Below are 12,106 nucleotides of genomic sequence, written 5' to 3' on the forward strand. Positions count from 1 at the left end.
GGTTTCTTTGCGACATGTTAAGGCAGTTCGAGTTCTGTTTTGCCTTAAGCTAACCGTAACGGGGCCAGTTAAACGCTGCCATTTTATAACCGACTTTAAATTGTACCGTTATCATACCGGAATGCTGCCGTTTAATCATAACGTACAAATGGGCCAGTTCTGGCCCGGTTAAGGTAGATTGCAGTGTTTATAACGTTACATCTCGCGCCATTCCATCTACGGAGAAAACGTCCGAGCCTTCGAAGCATGCTCCGAAGAGTTCCGATCTCACATTTAGAATCCAAAGAAACTACAAGAGCGGAGTGTTTTTTCACGGGCTGATATATTTTTCATTATGCTGTGTCGATTCCACTTTTTATTACCAGGTAACAAAGCAATGACATAACGTATACATTATAGCAGTGATTACATTTCAGTGGCAGCAGTTTGTTTGGTAATGATTTTATAGCGGTCTGTTGCATTAAATTTCCTTGGGTGAGCGATAATGTGCAAGTCTGGCACTCTATCAGTTTATCAGACACTGGGCCTATAACGTTGTAAGCTATCAACGCCAGCTTAAGTAAATTTTATTTTAATTCCTGAATTTTGAAATTAGGTTAAGCAATATTTATATTATCATGTATAGTGTTGTTTATTAAAAACCTCTAGAATTACTAAACTAGTAGGCCTATAGTCAAAACATCTCAACCACAGCCTTTTTTATATCAGTTGTGGGCTCTATTTGATACTACTTGTTACTGTTACTAATACTAGTGAGTTGTGTTGGGTAAGGCTAGAGCTCTACTTATAAATTTATTGTTAGGTATAATCACTGAAGCATGTCTGAGTTATTTGTTTATTGTGCTGTATAGAGCTGTATAAAATAATTCAAGTATTAAACAATTTAGTATTCAATATTTTTAATAATTAGCAATGTCAATTTGGACAAAACGTCGAAAAATAAAAAATGATGTAAATCATCATTTAGAAAATATTATGAAGAAGTCTTCAGAAAATGTGGATATTGTTGATTCTAGTCATAACCAAAATGTTAACATTGTGAAAGTAGCACATAGTTTGCCATCTAGTTCTACTTATGTACAAAATACAGTTAAATATAAAGATAGTAATGAGGTACATCAAACTTCACAAGAGTCTTATAAAGAAATGGTTGGCTTTGAAATTGAGGAAGACAATACTATCCTGCATGATAGTGATTGTCATAATAATTATGATTCTTCTGACTATGATTATGTATCATCCGATAATGATGGAAATGGTGACTCACAGACTTTTCAAATTGAGTTGATGGATTTATTGTCCAGATGGGCAGTACAGTTTAATGTAACTCATATTGCACTAAAAGAACTACTTAAAATTTTGAGTCTAGTACTACCATACCTCCCTAAAGATCCAAGAACACTAATTAAAATAGGGAAGATTGATAAAATTGTGCAAATACAAGGTGGTGAGTATTAGCATTTTGGTGTTGCTACTGGTATATTAAATCAGCTGAAATACCGTAGTGATTTACTGGAGCAAGTCGTACTAAAGTTACAAATAAACATTGATGGTCTACCACTGTTTAAAAGTGCCAAAACTCAGTTTTGGCCTATTCTGGGGTTAATTCCAGGAACAGCAAAATCACAACCTTTAGCTATTGGTATATTTTGTGGTGATTCAAAGCCAGGTAGTGTTGAAGAATTTCTTTCTTATTTCATTGATGAAATGATAGAGTTAAAGGTAAATGGAATAAAATATGAAGATAAGACCCATCAGGTAGTTATAAAGGCTTTTGTTTGTGATGCTCCAGCACGATCCTTTATCAAATGTATTAAAGGGCACACTGGCTATGCTGGATGTGAAAAGTGTGACAAGTCAGGTGTTATTGAGAAGAAAATAACATTTCCAGATACTAATGCACAGTTGCGCACTGACATAGCATTTGATGAAATGCATGATAGAGACCACCACAAAGGAGAATCCCCTCTTAAAAGATTAGGTGTTGGTCTTGTGTCTCAAGTGCCTTTGGATTACATGCACCTTGTGTGTTTAGGAGTAATGAAGAAGCTGATTTGGCTTTGGTTGAAAGGACCATTGACTGTAAGAATAGGGAGACAAGTTAAAGATAGTATATCTGAAAGACTTCAAAGTTTAAGACAATTTATCCCTCGAGAATTTTCAAGAAAACCTCGTGGCTTAGATGATATTGATCGATGGAAAGCTACTGAATATAGATTGTTTCTGTTATATACAGGCTTGGTTTCATTAATTGACAGAGTTCCTCTAGAAATATATCATAATTTCATGCTTCTATCTGCTGCTGTTCATATTTTAGCCAATCCCAAGCTAGCTTCAACTCATTGTGATTATGCACAGCAGCTTCTATTGTCATTTATTCTGCATTTCATGAGATTGTATGGTTCAGAGTTTGTGACCTATAATGTACATTCTCTAATGCATCTTCCTGATGATGTAAAGTTGCATGGACCTCTAGATTCATTTTCATCCTTCCCTTTCGAGAATTTTCTTGGAGCTTTGAAGAGAATGTTAAGAAAACCTAGTGGTGCATTACCCCAAATAATTAGGAGATTAACAGAAATTTCAAATATAATGCAGCCTCAGGTTGCTGCACATTTTCATCCTAAAGGCCAACATTATGAAGGACCTGTCCCAGCTCAGTATCTACTTTCAAAATATAAACAGTATACTGAATTTCATAATGGGAAATTTGTCATAAGTAGAAAAACAGGCAACAACTGTTTTCAAATTCAAGGCACAGTATGTTTGGTTCAAAATATTTTTAGCCAAAATGATGAAATTTTTGTAGTGTATAAACGTTTCATGACTCAAGGTTTATTATTTGATTATCCAGTAGAATCTTCAAAATTGAATATTCATGCTGTTTCTAATTTACACAGTGAATTGTTAGTAGCAAATGTTAAAGTCATATCAGGCCAGTATGTCTTACTACCCAATTGTGCCAACTCTGCTGCAATTCCTCTAATACATTCATTTTAGCTGTCATTTTTATCTTTTATGTAAAATTACATTAGAACATTGAAATTGGGATTTTGTCTTAATTTATATATTCTTTGTTTCATGAGATAGTATTATTCTATTAAGATTTATATGAATATATATGGCTGAATCATTTTACCAAAGGTTGGGATAATGCATATCAGATATTACTAAAAATTATAAAATAGTCATGTTTTGAGAATGTCTGAAACCCACTTTTCGACCTACCAGTGAACTGTAACTGTCAAATGCCAATATAATACTATGGATTAATATAGTATTTTTTGCCCTATTACCCCTCAAGCCTGTATTTACCTTATATTTAGCTTGAACCCAAACAATTAATCTACATCATTCTATATATTTTGAGAATATAGTAATAATTAAAGGTATTAAAATGTGTTTAGAAAGACAAAAATATATGTACTATTAGTGGGTATTTTAACTTTGAATGGAAGTGTTCAGTGCAAATGCAGTAGAAAATATCCAAATGTTAGATACACACTTTTACCAGTAATGTTTATTGTTAAAAGTAAAAGTAAGTTTTCACTCGGTGATGCCTAGAAACATTATCATTTTAAAAATAGATAGGGTTGTTGTTTCAAATAAATGATTTCACGTAATACACAATTTAACCAAATGTCAATGCCTAAAACAAGGTTAAACTAAACTCTCTTGTAAAATGTAAGCTATGAATATAATTATTTGTTTTCTGAACATGGTTAGAACTTATCTGCAGTCAGATATTTCTGTCATTATTGATTTTATGATACTATATCATATATTTTGATTTATTAATAATACTATTTGCTGCCACTTGAAATTTTCTCTATGCTGTAAACAATACCTATGCCTATGCTAATGTTAGCCTTTAATTGCCACAGAATGTATGTTATTGTCGCATTCACCAATAATAATACTGTTGAGATGGTCCCCAGTGGATGGATCCTGGGGCAGGATGAGACCTGGTGGCCAAAGAGTAAATCATTGACAGCAATTACAAAGATGATAAAAGATAGGGTGGTGCCAGACCACACATGGGAGAGGCATAAGATGCGTGTCATCTGTGCGGCAGGTATGTAATATCTGATCATTCTTGGAATGACATAATTAAATTTGTGACATATGGGCTGATTAACTCTTAATATATCCCCTCTCTGATTTTCCTTGGTACATTCAAGTTAAGTTTTTGTAATTGTAGTTGCTGTCGATTCTGTAATTGAGTATAAAACTTATTTTTAGACATTTTAAATGCTGAAGATATATCATATGTAAATTGATAAATAAATTCAGTCAGTTAAAATGATAAGAGATAATTGTTTCCCCCCATAATTATATCTCTTGATGAGACTTGAAGGTAAATATTCTTTGGTGGTAAATGACTTTGTTAGAATACATTCATTTGCAAAGATTTCATTTGATCTAATTCTAATAATAAAGTGTCCACTAAACTTTTGATTGGGTTTTTTTGACTTTACAGCTATTTTCCTTATTTATTATATCACCCCTTTGAATTCAGTTCATTTGCTGATTTTTTCTTTTGTTCTTAAAACTGCTGATAGTAAGTTACAAAGTATCTGTGTTCATTTTTTGGGTTATGGTATCTTTTGATTTGAAATATTCTCAGATTTTGTAATTGATAAGGCAGTTAAAAAACATGTGCCTCTATCACATTGGCTTTGAACAATTTTGAAATAATTCCCTAGAATTCTCCTATAATCTTAAATTATTTTTCTCCAATAAAACTCATATGAGGTTTTTGGTATTTTTTGCCCTCCAGATACATATGAAGATGGAAGACGGAAAGCAAGGGAGGCTGAAGAGACAGATAACCCTGTCAGCCAAGGTGAATTATATCTCTTGATGAGACTAGAAGGTAAATATTCTTTGGTGGTAAATGACTTTGTTAGAATACATTCATTTGCAAAGATTTCATTTGATCTAATTCTAATAATAAAGTGTCCACTAAACTTTTGATTGTTTTTTTTTTTTTACTTTACAGCTATTTTCCTTATTTATTATATCACCCCTTTGAATTCAGTTCATTTGCTGATTTTTTCTTTTGTTCTTAAAACTGCTGATAGTAAGTTACAAAGTATCTGTGTTCATTTTTTGGGTTATGGTATCTTTTGATTTGAAATATTCTCAGGCTTTGTAATTGATAAGGCAGTTAAAAAACATGTGCCTCTTTATCACATTGGCTTTGAACAATTTTGAAATAATTCCCTAGAATTCTCCTATAATCTTAAATTATTTTTCTCCAATAAAACTCATATGAGGTTTTTGGTATTTTTTGCCCTCCAGATACATATGAAGATGGAAGACGGAAAGCAAGGGAGGCTGAAGAGACAGATAACCCTGTCAGCCAAGGTGAAGAGGAGCTTGGACGAGGAGCAAGAAGGTATAAATTGGTTTCATGTACTTTTAGCTTATCAGGTATAGCTGGCAGATAGCTGCGATCTGCAACTCCGAGCAAAAATATGATTATTTACATAATAGAGTGAAGGAGATAAAGTGTGAGGGGAGATAAATTGACAAAACCATAACCAAAAAGAGATATTACAATCTATTATTTAATCAATGTGAATTACATAAAGAACTGAGATGGAGCAATAACTATATATAATAGGCAGATTTGATATACAAAACAGGACATCCTCAAAAAGGGTAATAAATGAATGAAAAGTTTCTGTCCTGATTTATCTTGTGCCGGCTTTTCTGGATAATATATATATTATCAGAAATATTTTGGTTGAAACCCTTATATATTGTAAGTATATTCTCCTAATTTTGCAGGATAATGAAGCTGTTATTTTTTTATTTGCAAGTATAAATTAGTGGGAGGTGATTGGTGCTTTGATTGGTGATGGGTAACTTTTGTATTGCTTGTAAAATCCTATGCTTATATGTGACCTTAAATAATTCCTTATATTTAGTAGTTGGTTATATTACTCCATATACAAGAGATATATAATGGGATAATATTCGGATTTTATTGTTGTGTTCTTGTAGTAGGTAAGGTGTACTTAGTTACTGTGATTGTGGACCAAAATATTCTGTAGAATTACATTGATTTTAATTTGCTTTTCATAGGTATACATTTTTCATTTATTATTGACTTCATTCATTGTATGAATTTTAGAACTTGTGTGCCCATATTTTTGGTGCATACCCAGCTTCATTACTTATTTCAGATGTGATTTTCCTTATTGGATATTAATGTAGAAACGTTTTTTTGTGTGTATTGTTTAGGAATGGTGAAAATCATGTTCTTTATTATAGGGGTGATTTGAATTTTTTGCAGGATTAGATCAAGATACCCTCCTAGTGGCGACGAGGAAGAGGACTATGTTCCAAAAGCAAAAAGAAAGTTGGCCAAAGCACCTGCAATCCAAAAGATGCCATCAGTTGTGTCGGTGAACATTCCGCAATTCGACAAGTTTGACGATGCAGCGGGTGTGTCTGACATATTAATTGATACATCCAGCCTAGCTCCAACCAGTACCCCAATTAGAGTGTCAACAGCACCCGTTTCAACAGCACCCGTTAGCTCAGGTATCATGTTCGACAATGTAGGGGGTGTGTCTGTCTGACATATTAATGCATACATCCAGCACCCGTTAACTCAGGTATCTGTTTATCTGTTAAACCTATTTCAGTCAATTTCTATCGAAAAAATAATATATTTAAAATTTCTTGCTTTGTTTTAAAAAATTATTCTTAGCACTAGTTCTGGTGGTAACTTTTACTGGTTTGAAGCTATGCCAGAGTTATTAACTTTTCCAAATAATATACATACATATACCAAGGCTTTTTCCCCCTTTAAGGGGGGGGTAGCCAAAAAAGAACAAGGCATAAAATCACTCCCACCCTTTCGATCCCCACACCCGACTCCCTTCCACCCTCCCTCCCATCTTAGCCCTCCTGGATGATTATAGATGATAATATAGATTCTAATGGATGATAATATAGATTCTATGGATGATAATATAGATTCTACTTAATTTCAATTAAGGGCTGCTTATCATTTCTGTCATATGAATGATTGAATGTACTTCTCATTCTCAAAAGTTGTGAAATAATTTATTTTTATGCTAACCGGATGAGCTTAGTACATACATACATACATATACCAAGGCTTTTTCCCCCTTCCAAGGGAGGTAGCCAAAAAGGGAAAGGCATAAAAACACTCCCACCCATTTCATCCCTAAATACACTCCACACCCCTCCCACCCTTCCTCTCATCTGAGCACCTCCTGGATGACGGGTCATCCCTGCACCCTGCCCACCGCCCTGGGTCAGCAGCAGTGTCGCAAGACACAGTACATCCACAGCGAGGCCGCTTCATTTGATGAGCTTAGTACAATGTTAATATTTTTTTGTGTAAGATGCAAGATAATTTTAAAAATAAAAAGTTATGGTATTCATTTTGCGTATTTTACCCTTTTTGCAGCGCGAGATGTAGAGTTTCTTACCATTTTAATGGAATTGAAACATGATCTGGAGGAGCTACGTGCTGAGGTGAGAGCCTGCAGGGCAGAGCTGCAGAAGCTCAATAAAACGAGCAGAAAGGTTGATGACGCTGAGCTTCCAATGCAGTTGCCACTCACCTCCTTAGAGGAGTTTGACGTATTCGAGGGCTGGTTAAATGAAGATAAAAAACACCAAAAGATATTGGTAAGAATGTTTTTTCAATGTACGCTAGCTTTTCTGAAATTATCTAGATTAATATGCGACAAAAAAGGAGTACCACTCAGATGCATTTAATCGTTTGCCAATTACTTCTGTTAGAAAATTATGATGACTCTGTCCAAATATTGTATTTACCAACGTTTCTTATATTGTCTAGTGTCTGTAGAACGTACCTTATTTATTGTCATGTTTTACACGAGTACATACAATAGCATTTTAAGGATTGTTACTGGTAATACTGACCCAACTACGATTGTGTCATTTTAGAGGGCACATTTTGTTGCTGCAGTTATTTTCTAGTAGGTGTCTCTTTGTTTTTAATTTATTATTGCTATTCGACTTTTAAATACTTTTTTTAGGCTCCATCCTGCTCCCTAACCCGGCTTCTCTTTCTAATAATTGTCTCTGCTTAAGTTTGTCATTCATAGTTCATTTCTGTGTAATACCTCTTCTACTTCAGGAGAACAAGCTCTGCTTGATTGGAGGCTTTGACCTACGGGACTGTGTCAGGAGGATGGGCTCTTCACTACTAAGCCACCTGCTCCAGGTCAAATTCAACTGGATTGGAACGAAGGGCTGGAAGAGCAAGGATGATGCGGAGGCAAAACGGGGTTTTAAATCCACAACGCTGTCTACAGTCTGGATTGGTATGTTTTATCTTTCGTCTAAGAGAACTATTTTTTAATGAATATTGATATTGAAATGCTGGTGATATGTATATGGAATGAATAGCATAATTTTCGTTAATAATTTTTTATTCTTATTTACAGTTTGAGATTGTTGAAAGTGCATCAGATGCCCCTTGTTATATTAAACGAATAACCCGGGTATATGGGGGCCATTGGGGGGTTGTTTTTAATAATGTCAAGATTCTATATATCGACCCTATTTTGGTTTACTTGTTAGGGTGCTGAAATATGGTTTTGGGCACAATGATCACTAACGTAATTTATTGAAGTTATTAGCTATAGGTGTTTACACTGTCTATTTCACATGTTTCTGCATGATTGTTTTTTTTTTTATATCCCTTGTGTCTTACTTTAGTAGGCATTTAAATAAATAAACGTTGAATTGGATCTATTTCTAATACTATGCATTTCTTGCAAGCTTGTTAGCAAGCAGTACTTACTGAAACCTAATCTTAGTACAAAAAAATTATAATTCCCCGTAAACGTTTTGAACTTTTATGTAGATCGAAGTCTATTTCTTTTTCAGCTTTCTTCACTCGTCAGAGGAGGGATTGAGGAAGCTGGTGGCAGAGTTTGGGAGAGTATGTGATAGAAGAAAGCTAAAGATAAATGTGGGTAAAAGTAAGGTGATGAGATGTACAAGGGGTGAAAGTGGCAGTAGACTAGAAGTGAACATTAAGGGAGAGCGACTGGAGGAAGTGGATAGTTTTAGATACTTGGGTGCAAGTGTAGCAGGAAAAGGTGGAGTGAAGGTGGAGGTAGAATGTAGATTGAGAGAAGCGAGTAAATGCCTTGGTGGTTTAAAGAGTGTAATGAGAAATAGACATTTGGGAATGGATGCGAAGAGGAGACTGTATGAAGGAGTGATTGTGCCAACAGCACTGTATGGGGCAGAAACGTGGAACATAAGAGAAGAAGAGAGAAGGAGTTTGAATGTGTTTGAGATGAGGTGTCTGAGAAGTATGGTGGGGGTTACTAGGCTAGATAGAGTGAGAAATGAGGAGGTGAGGAGGAGAACAGGGGTGAAAAAGGATTTGGGAGATAGGGTTGATGAAAGAATATTAGGATGGTTTGGACACATGGAAAGAATGAGTGAAGAAAGACTAGTAAAAGAGGTATGGAAGGCAGATGTGGAGGGAGTGAACATGAGGGGACGTCCTAGGATGAGGTGGATGGATGGGGTGAAGGGGGCTTTGGGGAAGAGGGGAATGTCTGTTGAGGAAGGAAGGGAGAGGACGGAAGACAGAGGTGAGTGGAGAATGGTTGTATATGGATGATGTTGTGACTGCATGAGGAGGAATGGGCGGGGGGGTGAGGTAGTATGTGTGAGTAAATTTTGACGCAGCCCGAAGGGATTTCTCCCCGTCCTCTCCTTATATGCAAAGGGGGACAGAGAGGGGGGGTCGCTGATTAAATGAAGCGGCCTTGCTGTGGATGTACTGTGTCTTGCGACACTGCTTCTGACCCAGGGCGGTGGGCAGGGTGCAGGGATGACCCGTCATCCAGGAGGTGCTCAGATGAGAGGAAGGGTGGGAGGGGTGTGGAGTGTATTTAGGGATGAAATGGGTGGGAGTGTTTTTATGCCTTTCCCTTTTTGGCTACCTCCCTTGGAAGGGGGAAAAAGCCTTGGTATATGTATGTATGTATGTTCACTCGTTTTAAGGAAAAATACTAACTTAGAGGTTCTGAATGTCTTATCAATTCTATTTGTTCAACTGATTTTTAAATATCTATTAACATAGTTAATTCTTTCCATTTTTCAGGTGCTATCCTCCGTTTAACTTGCATTGAAGGTGCTGTGCAAGCCCATGTAGAGCGGGAAATCATGATTTATCTGAGAAATGCCTCAGACAGATGTGGAGGCAGAAAAAGGAGAGAGCAGGACTCTGCTACATCCGTTTGATAATAGAAGTCTTAATTGGTCTTAGTTTAAAATAAGTATAATGCCATTAAGTCAGACCCAGTCGACACCTAGAAGTCAGATAACGTACAACATACATAGTTCTTCTGTACAATTGCAAATAAAATAATATTTATTAAATTAATATTTCTTGTTATTGTGTATTCACCTGGTCTTTGGATCACGTGTTGGACTCGTGATCGACAGCTATTACTATACATTAGACATTTGTGAAAATGACAATTGGTTCTAATGCATTTGCCTAATTCCAAACACTAAATTAAAATGATCACATGTAAAATGAAATTCTGCAGAAATATATGACCAATTTAACGGGTGCTGAGAATTTGTTTCCAAATTTGTGTGTCTAGGATATATGCGAAATATCAAAATGTAAGCTTATTAATATCAGAGACAAATGCCATGTTTACTATGTCTGAGTTTTAGACAAAGGCTGTATAAATTGACTAATCATTTGTGTGTGTTACGTCGCTGATAATTATAGTTTGTACATTCAATTTTGGCATCGTGTATATATAATAGTTATTCAAACAATTTTAGCAAATTTAGAAAATATGATTTCTCAGCACCAGTGATATTTGTGGTTAACCGTGAATGAGCCATTGCCGGGGGGGATAACATTTGCCATAACTGGGCCGTATCTGTATATAAATGGCTGCGTTAAGGGAATCCCAAAAAGGCCCAGAACCGGCACATTGTGGCCCAGTTACGGCTGCCGTAACCGGCCTGTTATTGGACTTGAACCGGCTCCATTAAGGAAAACCTGAAAGGGGCCAGAACTGGTCCCTTTGTTGACCAATGACGGCAGCCATAACCGGGCCGTTTAAAAGCCTGTGTGGAAACACTGCCGATGCCATTAAGGTTCCAAAACGGTACCGTTACGCCATAATGGCAAGCCTGAATAGGCCCACTTTTGGCTAAGAGGGAAACCAGAAATGGGCATAAAGCAGGCCATTTCGGGCATGTTTACTGGGTATATACACACGTATATATACGTATATATATGTATATATATACATGTATATATATATATATATATATAACATATATATATATAATTCAAAACAGGCATGTTCTTATTTCAACTGAATATTCACATCTAAATTATTAAAGATCTAAAAACAGTATGACCACAAAAATTAAGCCAATAAAATACCAGCACTGCCGTCGAGTTGCCAATAGCCTATTTTCACTCAAAAATTCAAATATTTCGCATTATTTCTCTAAAACAACAATATGCATATGCATGACAATTCTGTACTATATCATTTAGATAGTAAGCATCATTTTGGCAAGACAAAAACTAAATGAAGTAATGATTATGCTCTGACACTAACACAATGCACAAGAATACGGCAGTGTAAGTGTAAAAAGTTTATTTTGTTTAATAATTCTATTTATCTATTCATCTATTTACTTATTTACATATTGCGTTGTATGTGTTTTAATTTCTATTTATTCCTTTATTTTTTCTTTATTAATTCTATTTGTATTCTTATGGTTTTCTTTTATCTATTTATATTCTCAAGGAACAAATACACCTTTATATCGACTGTATTTTTGTTATGTGTGAAGGAAGTCGATGTGAGGAAATTTTGACGGTATTTCTGTCCCGCTGAAGGATTTTTTTTTTAAGACGCGAATAGAACAAAAAATATACGATTTTTCTGCCAAATGTGAAGGAAGGCATCGACATAGAAAACCAAAATCGACGGCATTTTTGCCTAGTGTGAAGATGGAAATCGACGGCATTTTTGCCTAGTGTGCACATGAAAATCGACGGTAGTTTTGCTTAGTGTGTAGA

At 35.4% G+C, this 12,106-nt stretch overlaps 2 protein-coding genes across 3 annotated transcripts in view; both read left to right on the top strand.

The window, feature by feature from the left end:
* LOC143023110 (uncharacterized) overlaps positions 1 to 12,106 on the top strand; it is a 353,433-nt gene that overhangs the window by 233,990 nt on the left and 107,337 nt on the right. The gene's annotated exons all lie outside the window — the stretch shown is intronic.
* On the top strand, positions 56 to 11,099 carry LOC143023113 (uncharacterized). Of its 2 annotated transcripts, XM_076181614.1 has the most exons (8): positions 56 to 365; positions 3,885 to 4,075; positions 4,781 to 4,876; positions 5,305 to 5,401; positions 6,305 to 6,555; positions 7,454 to 7,677; positions 8,153 to 8,339; positions 10,145 to 11,099. In XM_076181614.1, the coding sequence occupies exons 2-8, from the start codon at positions 3,886 to 3,888 to the stop codon at positions 10,282 to 10,284; spliced, it is 1,185 nt and encodes a 394-aa protein (XP_076037729.1). In that variant the 5' UTR covers positions 56 to 365; position 3,885; the 3' UTR covers positions 10,285 to 11,099. The 2 variants fall into 2 exon arrangements, with proteins under 2 accessions (XP_076037729.1, XP_076037728.1); XM_076181613.1 differs by lacking the exon at positions 56 to 365 and having other exon boundaries at positions 3,850 to 4,075.

This window comes from Oratosquilla oratoria, unplaced genomic scaffold (assembly GCF_046742065.1).
Source record: "Oratosquilla oratoria isolate Oo_2021 unplaced genomic scaffold, ASM4674206v1 SCAFFOLD45, whole genome shotgun sequence".
NCBI classification, from domain to species: Eukaryota; Metazoa; Arthropoda; class Malacostraca; order Stomatopoda; family Squillidae; genus Oratosquilla; species Oratosquilla oratoria.